Genomic DNA, 20357 nt, shown 5'->3' with positions numbered 1-20357 from the left:
TTTGACTGAAGAAAAACAATGTTGACTGAGTGGATCCAATCTGATCAAATGGCGGGCGGACCGGACCGGACCATGTTGTTTCCTGTCATTATGCTCAAGTGTTGCGTTGACCAAAGGGTCTCTCATCACCTACCGAACGCAATTCAACAGTACGATGCTGTTGTTTTCTTTGTTAAGAACTGAAATGAATAATTTCGAAAAGGGGGTAATAATGTCAATTTGGGTTTCATAAAATTTTTATTATTTATATTCAAATTGTATTCCGATTATATGATTTTTTTTTTTTTTTATATATAAGTGATATTTATGCAATTTCTATATTTCGTACAATTATTAGGTGTGATTTATTATCTTGACCGCTAATTGAATAAACTAAGAAATATATGAAGAAGCTTAGCTTAAGAATTGCATAATTGAATAAGAAATCTTTCATAATCAATTGAATATTCGAGAGTTTTTCTTGTATTATTTTCGATGAGAGAATTTTTACTACAGTCGTGCCTAATTTAATTTTCAATTCGGGGCGTAATTAATTGGTCATACTGTTGCCATGGATAAACTTAGAAAAATTATATGGTTGATTGTAACAAACAACTATAACCGATTTATCGATTGGTCGATTAAATTTTTTAATTCAATGATCAAAATTTTTATCTAATTTTTAATTTATTCTTAAACTAATATTTTTAGTCTTGCTTAATTTGTATTGTTTATTTATAAAATTTTTTAATTAATCCTTAAGCTAATATTTTTCGTCTTGCTTAATTTGTATTGTTTATTTTTATGATTATTTAATTTTAATCAGGTTCATTTGAATTTGTTTAGAATAGTTATTTAAGCAATTCTTTTTGCATCCAACTTCCCTATTTCTAATTAAATAATTAACTAAAGAAACACAATTGCAATTCAGACGGATTTGACTTTTTTTTCTATTATTTTGCAACAGATTTAAAAAAAAAACACATAATTATTTGGACCGACAATTTCAAGCTGTCAATATTAGTATTTAATGTGATATTTTGTAAAATTTTTTTTTTCAAAAAAAAAAAAATAAACACAGGAATTTAAATAGTAAAACTATGTATAAACTCAAAAGAAATGTTCATATAAACTTCTTTTTTACTTGTTTTGGCATATAATTCAATAATGTCTAAGTATTATCCATCTATCAAAGTGACACCAAAGAACGACATCTGCATAGTGTGTGCAAAATGTTGCGGGCATGAATAAAACGGATAGTGGAGTGGTCAACTTATTATATGCAATACGTGGAAGAGAATAGAATGCACAATTTCATTGCGACACTTTGGCCCGCAAATCACGCAAAGTCGAGTATGTCGGGATCATAGACTGGTCTCACAGGTCAACACGGGTCCTACCAGCGCGCTTCTGTCTTCACTCATGCGCACACTATGAGACTTTCTAGGGGTTACCCATCTTCAAATTACCCTAGGGCAAGCACGCTTAAATCTAGAGTTCTTTCAGCAGGGCTTCCGAAAAAAAATATGCATAGTTCACATGAATAGTCTATTCAATTCACTTAATCTCTATTCACTCTTGGATGACCTAGCATCGGCTCATCCAAGGAAGTTGACCTAACACCGGCCAAAATCCGGAGGTATTACAATAATGCAATGATTCTCTAATGTTCTATAGATCTCATGAATTCAGAGACAAATACTTGTATGGAAAGTTGAAGATATAGTCCAATATTTAGAAGTAATTTTCAAAAGGGAAATTATTTTTTATGCTATAAACGTTTGTGGCAGTATTCTTCATTTTCTAAAGAAATTTCAAGATCCCAACATAACTAGAACTATGTTTAGACAAACGAGATACTAAAGGTTCAAACAGGAGAAGATGACCGACCGGTATTAGATTACTCTCAACGAGACTAGTACTCTATTGATAGTTACTGTTGTGTGTTTGTTGGTGTATTAGCTTATCTATTACATGGAGAAAGGTATCTAGTAATACTTTTATATTGAAATCTCCTGAACTTAGGTTTTACACCAAACTCGATCAAGAAATATGTTGTATTACTTTTTGATTTTGATGAACTTATTGTTCTTCTGGCTTCTTGTAAGTTAATTGTGCTTTTCGATTATATTTTTGCATAGTTTCTACTAATTTTTGGTTGAATTTGATTTTTGTGTTTGGATTGAAAATTTTTGAAAATTATTGCAAAAAAAAAAAATCAGATTATTGCTTCAATTTAAGCACGCCCATGCCTTGAGAAAGTTTGGATAAATCAAAACTTGAAGGGATAAAATTAGAATTTTGCCTGATGAAGAAAATTGTAAAAGAAAATTAGAAAAAATATTAAAAGCCAATTTGGAGGGCTGCAGGGTTTTTATCATCAAGAAAGAGGAAGAAAAAAAAAGTTATCTTGGAGAAAAAACAAGAATCAAGTGGACAATTAGAGCGATCAAGAAACGGTTGTGCAATTTTGAATCATATTCTGTAAAATAGAACCTTATTGCTTTCGATTTCTAGTTATGTTTAATGGCTAAACGTTTTTATTATAGTCTAAGGTTGGATTGAATTTTCGAATTATGCATTTGTGAGATAGTTTGAATTTTAGTTGAATCTTTCGATTAATTGGTATTTGTGCAATTTCTGCGTATCGTGTTTATAGTCATTAGATGTGATTTATTATTGTGGTCAAATTTTAAATCTATCTATTGATTGCGTGCTAATTGAATAGCTGCATCCGTAATTATTTATTTATTTGATAAAGTAGTAAATAGGTTAACATATTTAGCCTAGGAATTGCATGATTGAATAAGAAATATTTCGTAATTTAATAAATATTCGAATTGGGTTTTTCTCTCGCTATTTTCAATTGGAAATTTTTACTATGGCCATACCTAGTTTAATTCTTTCAATTGGGACGTGGTCAATTGGTCGTATAGTTACCACCAACAAGGTTCGATGATCAAATCCATTATCTGATTTTTCATTTAATCCTTAGAATAGAGATATTTATTTATTGATAACTCCATTTTATTTCTTTCTTTGATTGCTTGATTTATTTGGTTTAATTGATTTCTTTCTAGGATAGTTAACTTTTTATTTAATTCTTGCTTGAAAAACCTATTTTTTAATAATTACATAATTTACTAAAGAAACAAAATCGAAGTCCTCGTGGATTCGACATTGTTTCCATTATTCTACAATTGATTAACAAAAACATTTAAATATTTTGGTTGACAATTCAGGGAGTTGGCTGCTCCGAATTTAACTCAACAACCTCTTTGCATTACCTTCTATGAAATAGATGATACTATTAAATTTGAACTGAAATTCGATTTTTTCACTTACTTCTATCTTTTCATGGTCTTGCAGGTGAGGAGCCCCACAAACAACTGCGCGAATTCGACGTTGTCTGCCAAGCATGAAACCAACAGAAGTCACTGAGCAACAAATTAAACTACGAGCGTTCTGCGTTCCATTTTTCCTTAGAATGCAACACTTGATTGTAATACTTCCTCCATGGAGCATAACTTCATAGCTTGACATGCAAATGAAATTTTTGGAGAAGTACTTTCTGGCGTCTCGAGCTGCAACACTAAGGAAAAAAATATGGGATTAAGCAACAACCAGACAAGACACTATATAAGTACTGAGTGCGATTGAAGTGTCTGTGCACAAGATGTCCTTAACATAAGATATCTGAGCATTTGTTTATCCAATACTTCTTTGAATGACTCAGTTGGACAGATCGAAGCAACATTATGCTGTAAGTCAAGGAGGATTGGATGACAAAATACCTAGAAATGCTTGGGATCTGATTTTTCGAATGACAACATATACAAAATAGTTTGGTACCCGAGACAGTGGAGTACTTGATAGCTCTAAATTTGTTCCCATTCGATAGCAGCTTTTTGAGCTAACTATGATTGTGTGCCAATTAGTGGTTAGTTAAAATCAGCAAGTAAAGGTATGTGGCATATGTACGAGTATAAAATACCCTACTGAGGTCTTTCCTAAACTTCAAGAAGGTAGCTTTGTAGAACTTAATACAGTTGAATTTACACAAACACCCTACATAGTACAACTTGTTCTCTAATACATATTTTTGCATGGAAAAATCATCCGAATTTGTCGTATGAGAATAAACCCTAAGATTTCCAAGTACAAGCGTTAATGCAAGAGATATATCGCCCACCACCACCACCACCTCAATCTGTTGCACCTTTAGGTATGTCTTTAGAGAATATAGTTAAGACCAGGACTGCTAACACTTTGCAATTTTAACAAAATATGAAGACCAACATACAAATTTGGATGCAAAAGTGGAGCAGCGGGCTATCAAAGTACAAAAATTGAAAGAGCAAGAACAAGGAACGTGACCTTCACAAGCTAAAAAAAATCCAAATGATGTGAACATAATGTCTCTTTAAACCGATAAGGTAGTGGAGAGCCCAAACCAATGGTTCCAAAAGACAAGGATGAAAAAACCATTGAGAGAGAGATTGAAGAGGAAGATATAAAAGCTGACAAGATACATTCTAAACCCCATTTCAACACAAAGTCTAACGAAACTCTTTTTTTTCCAGGTTAGTGACACCAAGAACAACAAATAAGGAGATATTTTTTTTGGAGGTTTTCAGAAAGGTGGATCTCAACATACCAATATTGGATGTGGTTCGCCAAATCCCCGGATACACATAAATTTTTATGTACATATGCACTAACAAGAGAGGGATGAAGGGAGACGAGTGCATCATTGTCAACGAAAATATTTTAGCGATCTTGCAAAGAAAAATTCCAGCCAATGCAGTGATCTAGGTATGTATTCAATTTCTTGAAAGATAGAAGATTTAGAAATAAGAAGAGCAATGCTTGCGATAAATGTGATGCCTAAATCAATCTATAACTCATTGAATGCAATACTTTTAAAGAAAACAGAAATTGTGATTCAGTTGGCTAATGTGACTAATACATACCCCAAAGGACTTATAAAATATTTTTTAGTTCACGTCAATAATTTGATTTTTTCTATTGATTTCTATGTGTTAGATATCAATGATGAGAATTTACCTCATTCTTCACATTTGCTCTTAAGGAGGACTTTTATGTGTACAACTGATGTTAAAATAGATGTTAAGCAAGACACATTAAGCATTGAATTTTATGATAATAAAATTTAATCTAATATATTTGATAATGTTCATGTTGATTCTAACTTTGTGTGCGCCATTAGTGTTATTGAACCTTCAATACAAGATTTTTTGAGCTAAATGGTACAAAATTTCTGGATGTGAGGTCAAATTTACAAAATATATAGGAGCAAAATTATTTGCAAGATGGTAAGAGTCTTATGGAAGCCTTTTTTTGTAAGAAAATCATCAACTCAAACACAGTGTGAAAAAGCCAATTTCAAGATGAAAAAAACGATTGGTGATGGTACTATCAAATGACTAGCAAGAGAATAATGTCTAGTCAAAGATGTTGAAAAAAATACGTTATTGGAATGCAATCCAATTTTTTTCATACTTTTTAAATTTTATTTTGTGTGTGCTTCGGTATTTAATAATTGATTTTACTTAATTTCAGAAGGTGGCATTGATTCGAGCATGCCCGAAAAGATTTTCAGTGGAATAAAAGCGAAATTTCTAGAATTTAGCAATGATTTAGGCATGAGCATTCTAAATTTCAAAAGGTAGCCTTAATTTAGGCATGTCCAATCTTCACTACAAGAAAAAATCATTTCTGTAACAAAACATTTTTGTCTCTAAATCTACTTTTTCCGTTACTAATGAAATTAGAGACGGAATTAAGAATGGAATTACGTTAGCTACGTAAACTTTAGGGACGGAATTCCGTAACAAATATATTATTTTTTTGTAGTGCTTGTTTTTATGATAAAAATTCAGGGGTGAAAAAATAATTTATTTTTTTTAAACCCTAATTTTTAAAAATAATTTCTCCCTTCAATTTCCGTCCTCACTTGTTTTTTTTTTCTTTTTCTTCCCACCACCACGTCTCGCTATTCGTGTCGTGTCTTGCGTTTTCTCCTTCGCCGGACCAAATCTCTGTCAATCAGTCAATCTCCACTGCCGCCCAGCTGCCATTCTTCGAACGCAGCCTCTACTGGACACCAAGTCACGCCACTGTGTCTAGTTAGTGCAATCAATTTTTTTTTCTTTCTGTTCTTGATAGGGTATATAATTTTTTGGTTAAGAACTGGTTTGTTGCATTTTCTTTCACATTATCACAAAAAAAAAAAAACTCTAGCGACGACTGCAAAGAAACATCCAAATGTCATCTATCAAATTCTCACGTAATCTCACACCGTGATTTAGGGGACGGTAGTATCTTTTCCCCTCATTTTATTCGCTTTACTTTTTCTCTTTATTTTACACCGAGGATAATGCCTAATTTAGGCGTGGGAGGAGTTTTGATGGCATTTGCATATTGCCTTATGTGTAGACAGAGCCGACTATTAGCACGTGCTGCATGAGCGATTGCACAGGGCCCAAATTTGTAGGACCCCATAAATATATGTATATATATACATATAATATTATAGTATATTAATAATACATATAAATATTAGATTAGATATATTAAAACTGCAAACAGATTATTTATCGAAAAAATTAAAAGATAACAATTCTTAATTTGTGGGAGCCCATGTTAATAAATAATAACTATATATATATTAAAGTAAATATTAAAGTAAAGATGCTAAAATTACTAAAATCTTACTTGCGTAATTCTGTGTTATAGGAAAGATTTAATGGACTAGATTTTATGGGAATTGAGAATGAAATATTCTATACAATTGATTACAAAGATTTGATTGATGAATTTGCTTAAAAAATGCTCAAAGAATAAAATTCTTAAGTAACAATAGGTAAATTAGCAAATTTTTTATTCTTACACTTACACTTACTCTTTAATATTGTAATTTTATTATTTGTAATTATGGTATGACTTCTAATAAATCATTACATTTATGATTTAAAATAAAATTAAAAAAAAAATACTCCGTCCGTCTCAACTCAAAGTATCATTTTTATTATTTTCGCCTATTCCACTACAAAATATCATTTTCATATTTTAATAAAATTAATCATATACTAATACCAAAATACCTTTAATTTTTACCTAAATTATAAACATACTGTTATACATACACTTACTTTATAGACAAAAATATCAAACATCTTACACATTTTCACTAACCAATAAAATATTAGTATTATTTTTTAATTTACTACAAAACCCCAAAATGCCCATTTGGAGTGGGACAGAGGAAGTATATTTCAATTTTAGAGGGCCTATTTTGTTATTTTTGCATAACCCAAAATAATATGAGACGCATTTGTCTATAGATAAACTTTTATGTGCATTGTTGCTTATGTGAAAATTTTTGTTGACTTGCTGATGAATTTAAGTTTAGATTGTGTCAAGTTTGACTAGTTTGAATACCCATATGAGGTTTGAGCCTATCATTTTAAATGTCTTTTATTATTTGATGTTGTGAATATTTCTTTTGGGTTTGGTTGCTAGAACTTGTATGGCCATTCATGCTGAACACGATTTTAAAGAGTCGATATTGTTAAAATAATAAGGGCACAATAGACTTTCTCCGCTTGGTCTATAAATTTCCTACCTCTTATCTATTGGTTAGTGAACCCTTTTGATCCTTTAACCCATTTTTGTTGAAAACTATATAACCCCATACCACCTACGATTTTTTCCTTCGATAGCCAAATTTTAAAACCTGTTGTCACTAATGCATTTTGAGTTCATAATTTATAATTATTACTATTAGACATTATGAAGGTTGAAAATAAATTGTTTCAATTTTTAGTAGTGAAAAATGTAAAAATAAAAACAAAAATAAAATTGGTTTGATGTTTGAAAGTTTCCTATTCATTGACTGATTAGTTCTTGACTTACATTACGGATGTGTTTCATTTTGGGTGTGAAAGCAAAAAGACATATACTAAATAATGAACTTGATATGTATTATTGACACTCGAGCCATTATATCCCTTTTTTCTATCCCAACCAAAAGCTTCATTACAACCCTTAAAAAGACCTATTGATTTTTGCATTTGATTCTAATAATAATTGAGCGGGACTTGATTTCTATGCCAGCCTATAGACTAATCACCTTCCATTATGTAAATTGAGTGAAAATAGTTCTCGTATTTTCTTTGAGTGTTGAGTGCATATACTTTTTCCATTATGTAAATTGAGTGAAAATTAGTCTCTTATTTTCTTTAAGTGTTGAGTGCATATACTTTTTCTTGTGAAGTTGGTTGAACTTGGCATAATTCAGACTTGACAAAGTTAGTGTTAAGATATGATTTTTGTGTTTGGCATGATGTTATATGTTTATTTTTACGCACATTTTTTAACATGCTTGAGAGCAAATTGTTGAACTTATTGTTCATCAGACCTTTTGTACGTTAATTGCGCTTTTTGAGTATAATTGCTTATAGTTCCTACCGATTTTTAGTCGAATTTGATTTGATTTTTTTTTTTCTTGTGTTAGGAATGGAAGAAATTGAAGATTATTGCCAAACATGCATATTATTGCTCCCATTTAGGCACACTCATGCCTAGAGAAAGTTTGGATATGTCAAGACTTCTAAGGGATAAAATTGAAATTTTGCATCGAGGAGAAAATTGTGAAACAAAAATAGAAAAAATATTAAAAGCCAATTTGGAGGGCTGCACAGTTAAAAGCCAATTTTGGAAGAAAATAAAAAAATCATTTTGGAGAAAAAACAAGAATTGTGCGGATGGCTGGAGTGACTAAGAAACGGCTACGCAATTATGCATCATCTTCTATCAAGTAAAACCTTATTGTTTTCAATTTCTAGTTTTGTTTAGTGGCTAAACTTTCTTTTTCTAGTCTAAAGTTGGATTGAATTTTGAGATTATGGATTTGTGAAATAGTTTTGAGTTTTAATTGAATATTTCGATTAATTGATATTTGTGTGATCTTTGTGTATCGTGTCTATAGTCATTCGATGTAATTTATTATTATGACAAGATTTTAAGTCTATATATTGATTGTGTGGTAATTGAATAATTGCATCTGTAGTTGTTAAAAAAATCTTTCATAATTAATTAAATATTCAAATTGCATTTTTTCTCGCTATTTTGAATGGGAGAATTTTGACTATGGTCCTACCTAATTTAATTCTTTCAATTAAAGCAAGGTCAATTGGTCGTTCCGTTGTCACCAACAAGATTATAAAATTAGTTGTTGGATCGTAATACCTATAATGAATTTATCAATTGATTGATTATATTATTTCGATGATCAAATCCATTATGTGATTTTTCTTTCAATCCTTTGAGTAGAGACTTTTATTTATTGATAACTTTTTTTTTATTTCCTTTTTTATTGCTTGATTTTATTTCGTTTAATTGATTTCCCTAGGATAGATACATTTTTATTAATTCTTGCTTGAAAACCCTTATTTTTAATTAAATAATCAACTAAAGAAATAAAATTTAAGTCCCTGTGGATGTGACCTTCTTGTTATTATTCTGCAATTGATTAAAATGAAAAATTAGATATTTTGATTGACAGTTCACTCTTGTCAGCTTTAGTGTTGTGTACGTTCATCATATTTCAACGGTTGTGTTTTGTACTTTTCGGGTTCATAACTTCGCTTCACATCACTCAGAGGGGTTGACATCTTCCTTGTGCATCAAACATAGTCTTTATCCTAACATCTGGTATCGAAGTAGTGTGATAAACTCCTGAGTAGATATTTTTGAAATGCAAAATGAGTAGAGAAAGTCGTTCCACAACTAGGGTTTTCTTGTTCAATGGAAATAATTATAGGTACTGGAAATGAAGAATGGTTGTTCCTTGATTACACAGGATGGTAATGCATGGGACTTAATTGAATATGGTTGATTTGTGTCTTCAAAAACAGTTCTTTGTGAAGCTCCTGGAGATCTGTTGGAGTTGCCACGCTGATGGTGATGATAACATAGAAGGTTACGTTGAATGGACAACAAGAGAGAAAGTTGTTGTTGCTAATGATGCAAAGGCCTTGAATGTCATATTTGTTATTGTAGATGGGGTCGAATTATAATAATATCCAACTAAACAAAAGCCAAAGATGCATGTGATTGATAGGTCGATGATGCAAGCAAAAGGAGTGGCATATTTTTTATGGTTAAAGCTGTAAACATAACCCGCTATGTGATCAACTCTTTTTATTTGAGGCCACACATGAAGAGTTCATATGAAATATGGAAAACAAAGAAGCCTAATGTGTTCTACTTTCATATATTTTGTTGAAGATGTTACATCTTGGAAGCCATAGATCAACTACTCAAATTTGATGCTTGATTAGATTAAAGAATCTTTTTGGCTATTCCTAAAATAACAAAGCTTACAAAATGAAAAACAACCATTCTAAGAAGGTCATGGGATCCATTAATACAATCTCTGATGATGCAAATCTGCAAGAAGATGGATACACCAGGTTGATGAAAATGATAGTAGTGCCTCTCAACCAGTGATTAAAACTCCTCCCTCCTAAACACATAATGCTCAACCATCAGATTGTTCAATAAGATATAACATAGAGTTCAATCTATCTTTACTAGTTTAAAAGTAATAATTCTTCCGATGTCATTGCAACCAGTGAACAACGTGATGACAACAAATCCGATGGAGAAGTGAGATGTTTAGGATCCGAAATACGATATAACATCCTATTAATGATGTAATTGGTGACCCTCATAGTGGATATCTAACCCGAGGTAAATAAATCAAGAATTATCTAGCATGAATTGTGTAGTGTCTATGTTTGAGACAAAAATAGTTAAAAAAAGCCTTAAAGGGTGAATAGTGGATTAATGCTCTGCAAGATTGATAACAAACTAAAAAATGAGAAACAAACACTTCTATTATGAGGAGTTAGGAACACCTATACTCCAAATCTCAAATCTCATTTATAGAGTAAAAGTCTGGTGAACAGAAAAAGGCGTTCAATAGAAAATGTACGCCACGATCTCAAAGGATCAAAGTCATAACAATCAACACATGAATCAACAGTTGAGGAAAGCACCGTGTTCACACCGGAACACTTACAAACCTTAACAGTTGAATAAGAGAGAAGAACAAACTGAAGGTTTAACAATACAACCAATATATGTAGCAATCCAGTAGTATCGATTGCTTCTTTGGTGCTTTCCTTTTATTCTTGTTCACCAGAATCACACAGCCTTAAGCCATTCCAAATTGAACCAACAACCTACGGAGAGAGACGAAGTGATAGAAAACTAGCAAAAACAATGTGAGAGTAGTCAAGCAAGACGAATGAAGAGCAAATCGATACGAAGATCGATTCTAGTGCGAATGAGATGAGGCGTAGTGAAGGGATTCAAATAACCGCGTGTAAAAGTGCACAAGTGAACAAACAGTGTATGGAAGAGTGAGTTATGAAGATGAAGTAGTTCGCTGTGCACTGTGTGTGGATGCGAGTGAATGAATGAAGTCGAAGATGATGGTGAATAGTGCACTGTGTGTGAGAGGCGAAAGTGTATGGGAGAGAAGTGAATATGGATTTGTACTAGGGCATAACGAGGAAGATGTGAAGTGAGAGTGAAAGTGTGTGTATGTATTAAAGATATAGATATAGATATATATGGATGAGATCCAGAAATTTGGGCCAAGCCCATCACCTGTACTGCCCAAGAGGAGTAGCTTGTTAACACCCCCTTTACTCGTAGGGTCGTCATTAACAACCTGAAAAAGATCAAACATGTTATTAAGATACAGAGATAAGAAAGTGACTTACTGTCGAGACTCTTTGTGAGCAAATCAGCACGCTGTTCATTGGAAGGAGCAAAGTGAGTCGAGATGATCCCCTTGGTTATATAGTCCCTTACCATGTGACAGTCAACCTCGATGTGTTTAGTTCTCTCATGGAACACCGGGTTAGTGGTAATTTGCAAGTCAGTTGTGTTATCACAGAATAACTCAACGGCTGTTTTATGAGAAACATGTAAATCACGAAGGATACCAAGAATCCACGTTATCTCGGCACATGTTTGAGCCATAGCTCTATACTCAGCCTCAGCTGAAGACCACGACACAGTAGATTGTTTGTTACTCTTAAAGAAGATTAAAGAATCTCCAAGAAACACACAGAAGCCGGTTACAGACTTTCTTGAGATTGGGCAGGAAGCCCAATCCGAATCACAGTATGCTTTAAGAGACAGGTTAGTATTTTTGGAAAACAAAATCCCTTGTCTTGGACACCTTTTTAAGTATTTCAAGACCTTAAGCGCAGCACGCATATGAGATTATTTGGGATTGTGCATAAACTGACTTAAAATTTGCACTGTAAAAGCAATGCCAGGCCTAGTTAAGGTTAGATAAATCAGTTTTCCAACCAATTGTTGGTAAACAACAGAATTTGACAATGCAGGATCAGATTCACATCTTATATTGTCAAGTTTCAGATGTTGTTCTATGGGAATCAATGAGGGTTTACACCCTAACAGGCCAAACTCAGAGATTAACTCAAGAGCATATTTTCTTTGAGAGAAAATGATTCCCTTGCCACACCTAATAGCCTTTATACCCAAGAAGTAATTAAGATCACCCAAATCTTTAATTTTGAATTTTTTGTTCAGAAAGTTCTTAAACCCAATAATGTTATCAACATCATTTCCTGTCACTAGAATATCGTCAACGTAGACTAAAGCTATAACAATTAGACAGTGCTCTTCTTTCACAAAGAGAGAATAATCATGCAAGGATTGCTTAAAGCCAAATTCAAGCATCGCAGATTTCAATTTTTCATTCCAATGCCTTGGGGCTTGCTTTAAGCCATACAAAGATTTCTTTAAAAGACAGTGTTTATCTTCAAACAGTTCTGGATACCCCTCTGGGGGTGTCATGTAAACTGTTTCTAAGAGATCCCCATGCAAGAAACCATTATTAACATCTAGTTGAAATATTTCCCAACCTCGACTGACAGCAACAGACAAAACACAACAAACGGTGGGCATCTTGACTACCGGAGAAAAGGTTTCACGAGAATTTAGTCCCTCTTTTTGACTGAACCCTTTTGCAACCAACCTAACTTTGTATCTCTCAATCGTACCATCATAATTGTACTTAACTTTAAATACCCACTTACATCCCACTAGTTTTCTATCCTTGGGTAACTAAGACAAAACCCATGTTTTATTATCAATAAGTGCTTTCATTTCAAGATCCATAGCCTCTTTCCACTTTGGATTGAGGATCGTTTCCTTGACATTTTGGGGTTCGACAACTTTATCTAAATTTGCCAGCAAACAAAGACTTTCTCTAGACAAATCATCTGGGAGATGACAGACATCACTTGAAGGATACTTGACAGTGGCACTTCCTATGGAAAGTTGATAATCATGAAGATAAGAGGGTAAATGACGCTTTCTGCTCGACTGGCGTGTATTGGGATAGACCTCAGAAGTTAAATCACAATTTTCTGTCACAACAGTTGGTTCAGGAGGGTGATTTGTGTTGCCATCAAGAGTAACACCTGGTTGTTGATCCAGAGAGATATCTTGGATCTCATCCAAAGGTGTGCCCTGAAGATTGCCTTTACAAACTTCAAGAAAATCATCATAGGCACCAATGGGATGCACAACTTTATGAGGAGAAGTGTGGGAGTTACTTGTTTCCTCAATAGCTTGAAAGGGAAACATTGATTCATGAAAGACAATATCACATGAGACTAATATTGTATAAGTTTCAAGATCAAGAACTTTATACCCTTTTTAATTCTCAGCATAACCAATGAAGCAACACCGAGATGCCCTTGGTTGGAATTTATCTGAAGGATTCAGATTTGTAATATAGCACAGACACCCGAACACCTTCATGATGTTCAGATCTGGCTTTCTTCCATGGATTACTTGGTAAGGACTTTTCCTACCAAGGAGAGGGGTGGGAAGCCTATTTATTATATGCACAGCAGCAAGCACGTTGTCCCCCCAGAAGTTGGGAGGACAATTGCTTTGAAACATGAGGGCGCTAGCAACGTTAAGAATATGCCTATGTTTACGCTCAACAACTCCATTTTGTTGAGGACTATAAACAAAAGATGTTTGATGAACTATCCCAGATCTTTTAAAGATATCAGTAACATAGGAATTCACAAATTCAGTTCCATTATCAGATCTAAAGATTTTTACTGTTTTATCAAACTGATTTTTTATTAACACAAAGAATTCCTTCAAGCAAGTAAACACTTCAGATTTACTTTTTAACATGAAAACCCAAGTAGCACGCGAGAAATCATCAACAAGGGTAAGGAAGCGTTTGAAACCATTTCTGGTTTCAACATGATAGGGTCCCCATACATCACCATGGATAAGCTCAAACATAGCTTTTGATTTGTGAGTACTAAGAGGAAATGGAGTTCTGGTCTGTTTTGCTCTATGACAAACATCACAAATGAAGCCAGGAACACTTGACAGACCAAGTTCAGATCTAAGAAGATTTGACACTTCAACTGAAGAATGTCCTAGACGGGAATGCCACAAGCATGATTGTCACTTGCTCCAACATTAGAGCAGAACAATTCAGAATGAAAGTGAGGACTGTCAAACCTATACAACCCCCCAGACATCTTAGCATAACCTAGAACACTACCATCCACAGTATTTTGGATTACACAAGCATGTTTTAAAAAATTCACAGTCATATCTCATATGGAGGTAAGTCTGCTGACAGAAAGAAGGTTTAAAGTAAACTCAGGAACAACCAACACATTCTCTAGAGTAATCCTTTCACTCAAGTGCACCTTACCTGACTCAGCTACAGAAATAGTCTTACCAGTAGGTAAGACGACATGTATAGGTCCATTTTTAACAAGTTCAACATAAAAAAGAAGACCTCTATTTGATACCATATGATCTGTTGCACCAGAGTCAACAATCCAACCACCAGTTCAACCATGTTGAACCGAGGAGAATCAGTCCCCTTTTTTTCTTCCAAAAGCCTGATTAATTCATCACAAACATCAAAAGTTAGAGACAATTTTGTAGAGGTTAAGCAAGTATCACCATCCACATTTTCAACAGATGAACTGTTGACAGATGCAGTGGCAGATTTGTTAATCTTAAAGCCTTGTTTCTTATCTGGATAGCCAATAAGCTGATAGCATCTTTCAATCAAGTGACCAGTTCTTCCACAATGTGAGCATTTGAGGTTTGGATTCTTTGCATTAGATTTTATTGATCTTTTTGCAATGAATGGACCAGTGTTTTTAGACAAAATAGTATCACCACAGATTTTTTTGTGAGACTCCTCTTGACTTACTATATTAAAAGCTTCTTTGACTGATGGAGGTGGACTCATAGCAAGTATTGTGCTTCTAACGACAAAGAATCTATCACTTAGTCCCATGAGAAACTGAACTAAATGTTGAGTTTGCTCATACCTATCAAAATAAGCTTTAGCACTATACACACAACGCTCTACATCCTTAATAGATGCTGCATGATCCCACAACTGTTTCAGATTGGTGTAATATGTGTTTACATTGTCATTTCCTTGTTTGCAATTAGCAATTTCTTTCAAAACTGCATATATACTAGCTCCACTACTACTTTCATAGGTATTCTTGATGTCATTCCACATTTCAGAAGTTGTCTCATAAAAAACAAGAGTTCTATAGATTGATTTATCAACAGAATTTAATAACCAGGACATGATTAGAGCATTACACATACTCCATTTTTCAGCTAACTCAGGATCTGAAGGCATAGGAACCTTGCCTTCGACAAACTTAAGTTTATTCTTACTTTTTAGAGCAATTGTCATAGCTTTGTTCCAAATCACAAAATTTTCACAACCAGTAAGCACACATGAGATTAAAGAAGCATTTGCATAGTCTGAAGGATGAACATACATTGGATCATAGTGATTAGTAATAACCAGCGGAAGGTTATTAGACGTACCAGATGTAAGTCTGTTGGGTTCACCCATCGAGAACAAACAAAAAAGAGCAACTTACTGATTCTTCTTCTAACTTCAAGTAGTAACACAGTAATGCCTGCAAACACAGAGAGATATAATAGAAGTTAACCTTGCTTTGATACCATGATAACAAACTAAAAAATGAGAAACAAACACTTTTATTATGAGGAGTTAGGAACACCTATACTCCAAATCTCAAATCTCATTTATAGAGTAAAAGTCTGGTGAATAGAAAAAGGCGTTCAATAGAAAATGTACGCCACGATCTCAAAGGATCAAAGTCATAACAATAAACACATGAATCAACAGTTGAGGAAAGCACCGTGTTCACACCGGAACACTTACAAACCTTAACAGTTGAATAAGAGAGAAGAACAAACTGAAGGTTTAACAATACAACCAATATATATAGCAATCCAGTAGTATCGATTGCCTCTTTGGTGCTTTCCTTTTATTCTCGTTCACCAGAATCACACAGCCTTAAGCCATTCCAAATTGAACCAACAACATGCGGAGAGAGACGAAGTGATAGAAAACTAGCAAAAACAATGTGAGAGTAGTCAAGCAAGACAAATGAAGAGCAAATCGATATGGAGATCGATTCTAGTGTGAATGAGATGAGGCGTAGTGAAGCGATTCAAATAACCGTGTGTAAAAGTGCACAAGTGAACGAAAAGCGTATGGAAGAGTGAGTTATGAAGATGAAGTAGTTCGTTGTGCACTGTGTGTGGATGCGAGTGAATGAATGAAGTCGAAGATGATGGTGAATAGTGCACTGTGTGTGAGAGGCGAAAGTGTATGGGAGAGAAGTGAATATGGATTCGTACTAGGGCACAACGAGGAAGATGTGAAGTGAGAGTGAAAGTGTGTGTATGTATTAAAGATATATATATATATATATATATATGGATCAGATCCAGAAATTTGGGCCAAGCCCATCACCTGTGCGGCCCAAGAGGAGTAGCTTGTTAACAAAGATGAGTTGAATCAATTTGAAAAAACCCGTATTTTGATGTTTATAGAAAGCTCTAACAAGCTCTAGTGTGATATTCAACTAAAATAAAACCTAGCTCTAGTGTGATATTCAACTAAAATAAAACCTTAACTTGATCAAATATGCATGCAATATTCATAAAATGAAGAGAGACGAAAGAAATTACAAATGCAACTATATGTACCTTTGAGTTTATAAAATAGAAAAACAAAAAATAATATCAAAACTCCCCGTGTTCGAAAATTTGCATTGAAGCATTGCAATTGGTAAAACCCCCATCAATAAATAAATTTTCTCCACTTATATACTTAGCTTCGTCACTCGCCAAAAATAGTGCAGCATTGGCTACATCTTCTTCATTCAAAATCGCCCCTTTGAGATTTCCTTTGGAGCTAAAAAACTCCTCTAAGGCTTGTTTATTGTCAATCCTCATATATTTCATCACCGACGGCGTAGCAACTCCAAACGGCGATATACAATTCACCCTAATTCCGAATTCTCCGAGCTCAATTGCGACATTTTTTGTAAGCCCCACAACCCCGTGTTTTGAGCACGTGTATGCATGTGTGGAAGCACCCGCAACACGCGATACGGCGCTGGCAGTAGTAATGATGGAACCACTACGTGTCGGGATCATCACGCGGGCTGCGTGCTTCATCCCTAGGAAGACACCTGTGACATTAACTCTCATGACACGCTCGAAGTCTGCTTTGTCGTTGTCAATTATCCGGGGCTCGGGATTGCCAATGGCGGCATTGTTGAACATTATGTCTAGCTTTCCATATTTGGAAATTGCTGTATCCACTGCATTCTTGATGTGGTCCTCATTAGATACGTCGCAATGGATGAATGTCGAATCGGAGTGGCCGATGGCAGTGACGACTGAATGGGCAAGATCATCTTGGATGTCTGCTATTACAACTTTAGCTCCATGTTTGGCAAAGAGTTTAGCTGAGTATTCTCCTATCCCGCAAGCTCCTCCGGTTATAAGAGCTACTTTTCCTTGAAGTCTATGTATATAGAGAGAGAGATAGGAAGAGGGAGTGATAGAACATCTTCAATGATACTACATTTTATTTTTAAAAAAGTTATAGTAAAATTCATTATTTTTACAAAATCATCACTACATAATTCATTTTAATCTAATCTTCTAGATCTGTAGAGTCAATTGTTTTATTTTTTTTTTCGTTTTCATATGTATTTTATTTTATATAATTTATTAGTTTATAAGTAACGAATAACATTTTACTATTTTTATATATTTATTTCACAATAGTATTCTGTATTACTATATTACTAAATTAAATACTATAGCAGAGATTCAAATATATTATTTAGTTTTTGTTGTATGATTATAGAAACTATTTAAAATAATTTGAAGTATTTTTTAACAAAATAATTCTTGATATCAAATTTATAACAATTACATATAATTATTATCAATTTTTTTGTTCGAGTTTTTTTATATTTTTTATTATTTATTAAAAAATTTCCATAAAATATATCAAATCAGTATAGTATTTTTATTTTTTATAATATAAAAAAATTAATTTTGTATAGTATTTTATCAACATCTATTTACATCACATTAAATAATTAGTTTATATTTTACTATTCAATATTCAAATTCAAAATTGACTCTAAAAAATAAACATTTTTATTTTATAATAATTACAATCAATTAGCTATAAATATCAATACAAAATTATACATATAAACAATTATATAATAATTTACAGTAAATATGAATTACAATTTTAAATTTAAATATAAAAAATACATAAAAAAATACTCAGTTAGTACCTCAAAATTATTCTCATTTTCTTAGTCTATCCTTTAAATTTACTCTATTACTATATTTGAAAAAGTCAAAAAATTAATATTTACTTATTACCCTTTATTAAACAGTTATCTAAAATAAATACCAGTGGCTTTATTACCTTTCCTCTTTCTTTCTATTTAATTATTAACTAAATTTTCAAAATATACTAACTATATTTTTACTTTTTCTACTATTTTAGTAAATTATTTATTTTTCTAAATGTCTGTGCGGTATCAAAATAGGCTAAATATTGTGGACAAATGGAGTAATAAATAATTGCATCTTCTAAAACGAGAAATATGAGAGGATTTAATAGTATTTCTCCCTATGCATTGCCTAGCTACTTGATTTTTGCAAGGAGCGTTGAACCAGATTTGGTTAAGATTTCAAACTAATTTCAAGTTTATTCAATATCTTTTATGTTTTTCGATAAAATAGATACTTTTTTTATATACAAAATTATATCAAAATACTATTTGAATCAAAATTAAAATTAAAACTTCAAAGTCTTTGTTTGAATTATGTTGCATTTTGAATTTTAAAAAAGTTGTAAATATGATTACTCAAGTTAATAAGTATTTTAATAAAAATTAAATTATAAAAACTTGAAATGCAAATCGATCAAATAATGCGTTTTTTTTTTTTCTAGCTCTTTATATATAAACATATTTTCTTAATTAATTAATCCGTAGTAAACAAGTGGATAATTGATGATATGAAGATGATGATGCTGAGAGAAACAACAAAACTTTCGATAATAAAGATGGATCTTAAAGCAAATGAAGGAATGAATAATTAGAGTGATAATAGGGATGGGAGGGTTATTAGATGAGAACAACTAGAACTAGTTTGTAAAGGAATGAATAATTAGATTTACCTTTTAAGTGCAGAAGCAAGTGAAGACGAAGCAGCTGCCATGGAATTAGCTGTTTAAGCATATATTCAGATCTTCTCCTTCTTCTTGTTTAATATCTTCTGCCTTTCCACACACACACAGACAGACAGTGGGTGGATTATTATATACTACATATGTATTTAATGATAAAAAAGAATCTTGACGGACTGCGATCCAAGGGCGGGCAGGCCATGTTACGTTACATTTCTGTCTTTTAATTATATTATCCTTCGTTAATACACTTCATTATATTATTCAAAATAACGTAGCTCCCAATATTGCTTAACCTCATTTATCCAGAAATTTCTTACATTTTCCTCCTTCTTCTCTCTTTGGTTGGGCTCTTCAGGTATTCATTTTGGATCAAACTGACACATACCCATTTTTATTCATAATCCAACATGTCCCCACAAAAATGTGCTTAGCTTCGATTTGACACTCTATTTTCTTGAAGTAATTCCTAATCAATCATTTCCATCAGCTCACCCTCACAAGGAAGGCAAGTCATTTCACCTTCTGGAGGTACTTACATTTGCAGCGGAATTTTTTCATCACTAACCCTTTTTTTCATCCATAATTAAATTTACAGACAGATGGATAGAATAGTACTCGTCACAAGATACAACACAAATTTTTCACCGCCGAACATAACGACGGATGACGACTA

At 32.9% G+C, this 20357-nt stretch overlaps 2 protein-coding genes across 2 annotated transcripts; both read right to left on the bottom strand.

Annotated features, from left to right (window-relative positions):
* Positions 1–13176: 13176 nt before the first annotated feature.
* LOC127264798 (uncharacterized) lies at positions 13177–15988 on the bottom strand. The gene is made up of 5 exons (XM_051294342.1): positions 15064–15988; positions 14807–14914; positions 13912–14522; positions 13769–13829; positions 13177–13685 (listed from the first exon to the last, which is right to left on the bottom strand). Exons 1-5 carry the CDS (start codon positions 15986–15988, stop codon positions 13177–13179), a joined length of 2214 nt encoding a protein of 737 aa, XP_051150299.1.
* Positions 15989–17041: 1053 nt separating this feature from the next.
* Positions 17042–19788, bottom strand: LOC127265055 (secoisolariciresinol dehydrogenase-like). The gene is made up of 2 exons (XM_051294721.1): positions 19673–19788; positions 17042–17983 (listed from the first exon to the last, which is right to left on the bottom strand). The coding sequence occupies exons 1-2, from the start codon at positions 19711–19713 to the stop codon at positions 17194–17196; spliced, it is 831 nt and encodes a 276-aa protein (XP_051150678.1). The 5' UTR covers positions 19714–19788; the 3' UTR covers positions 17042–17193.
* Positions 19789–20357: the final 569 nt, after the last annotated feature.

Source organism: Andrographis paniculata, unplaced genomic scaffold (genome assembly GCF_009805555.1).
Source record: "Andrographis paniculata isolate CXL003 unplaced genomic scaffold, ASM980555v1 Contig71END, whole genome shotgun sequence".
Classification (NCBI taxonomy): domain Eukaryota; kingdom Viridiplantae; phylum Streptophyta; class Magnoliopsida; order Lamiales; family Acanthaceae; genus Andrographis; species Andrographis paniculata.
Note: the sequence above shows the minus strand (reverse complement) of the source record. Positions and strands in the feature narration are given on the sequence as shown.

Bases quoted from the DNA above. Each gene is read 5' to 3' on its own strand.
- LOC127264798 (XM_051294342.1), bottom strand. From the start codon at position 15,988: ATGGGTGAACCCAACAGACTTACATCTGGTACGTCTAATAACCTTCCG. The intron at 14,523-14,806 runs GTAAGGTGCACT...ATTCCCGTCTAG, and splicing joins TATTTCTGTAGCTGAGTCAG to GACATTCTTCAGTTGAAGTG. The intron at 13,686-13,768 runs GTATAAAGTTCT...TTCCCTTTCAAG, and splicing joins TATGCTGAGAATTAAAAAGG to CTATTGAGGAAACAAGTAAC.
- LOC127265055 (XM_051294721.1), bottom strand. From the start codon at position 19,713: ATGGCAGCTGCTTCGTCTTCACTTGCTTCTGCACTTAAAAG. The intron at 17,984-19,672 runs GTAAATCTAATT...CTATATACATAG, and splicing joins CTTGCTTCTGCACTTAAAAG to ACTTCAAGGAAAAGTAGCTC.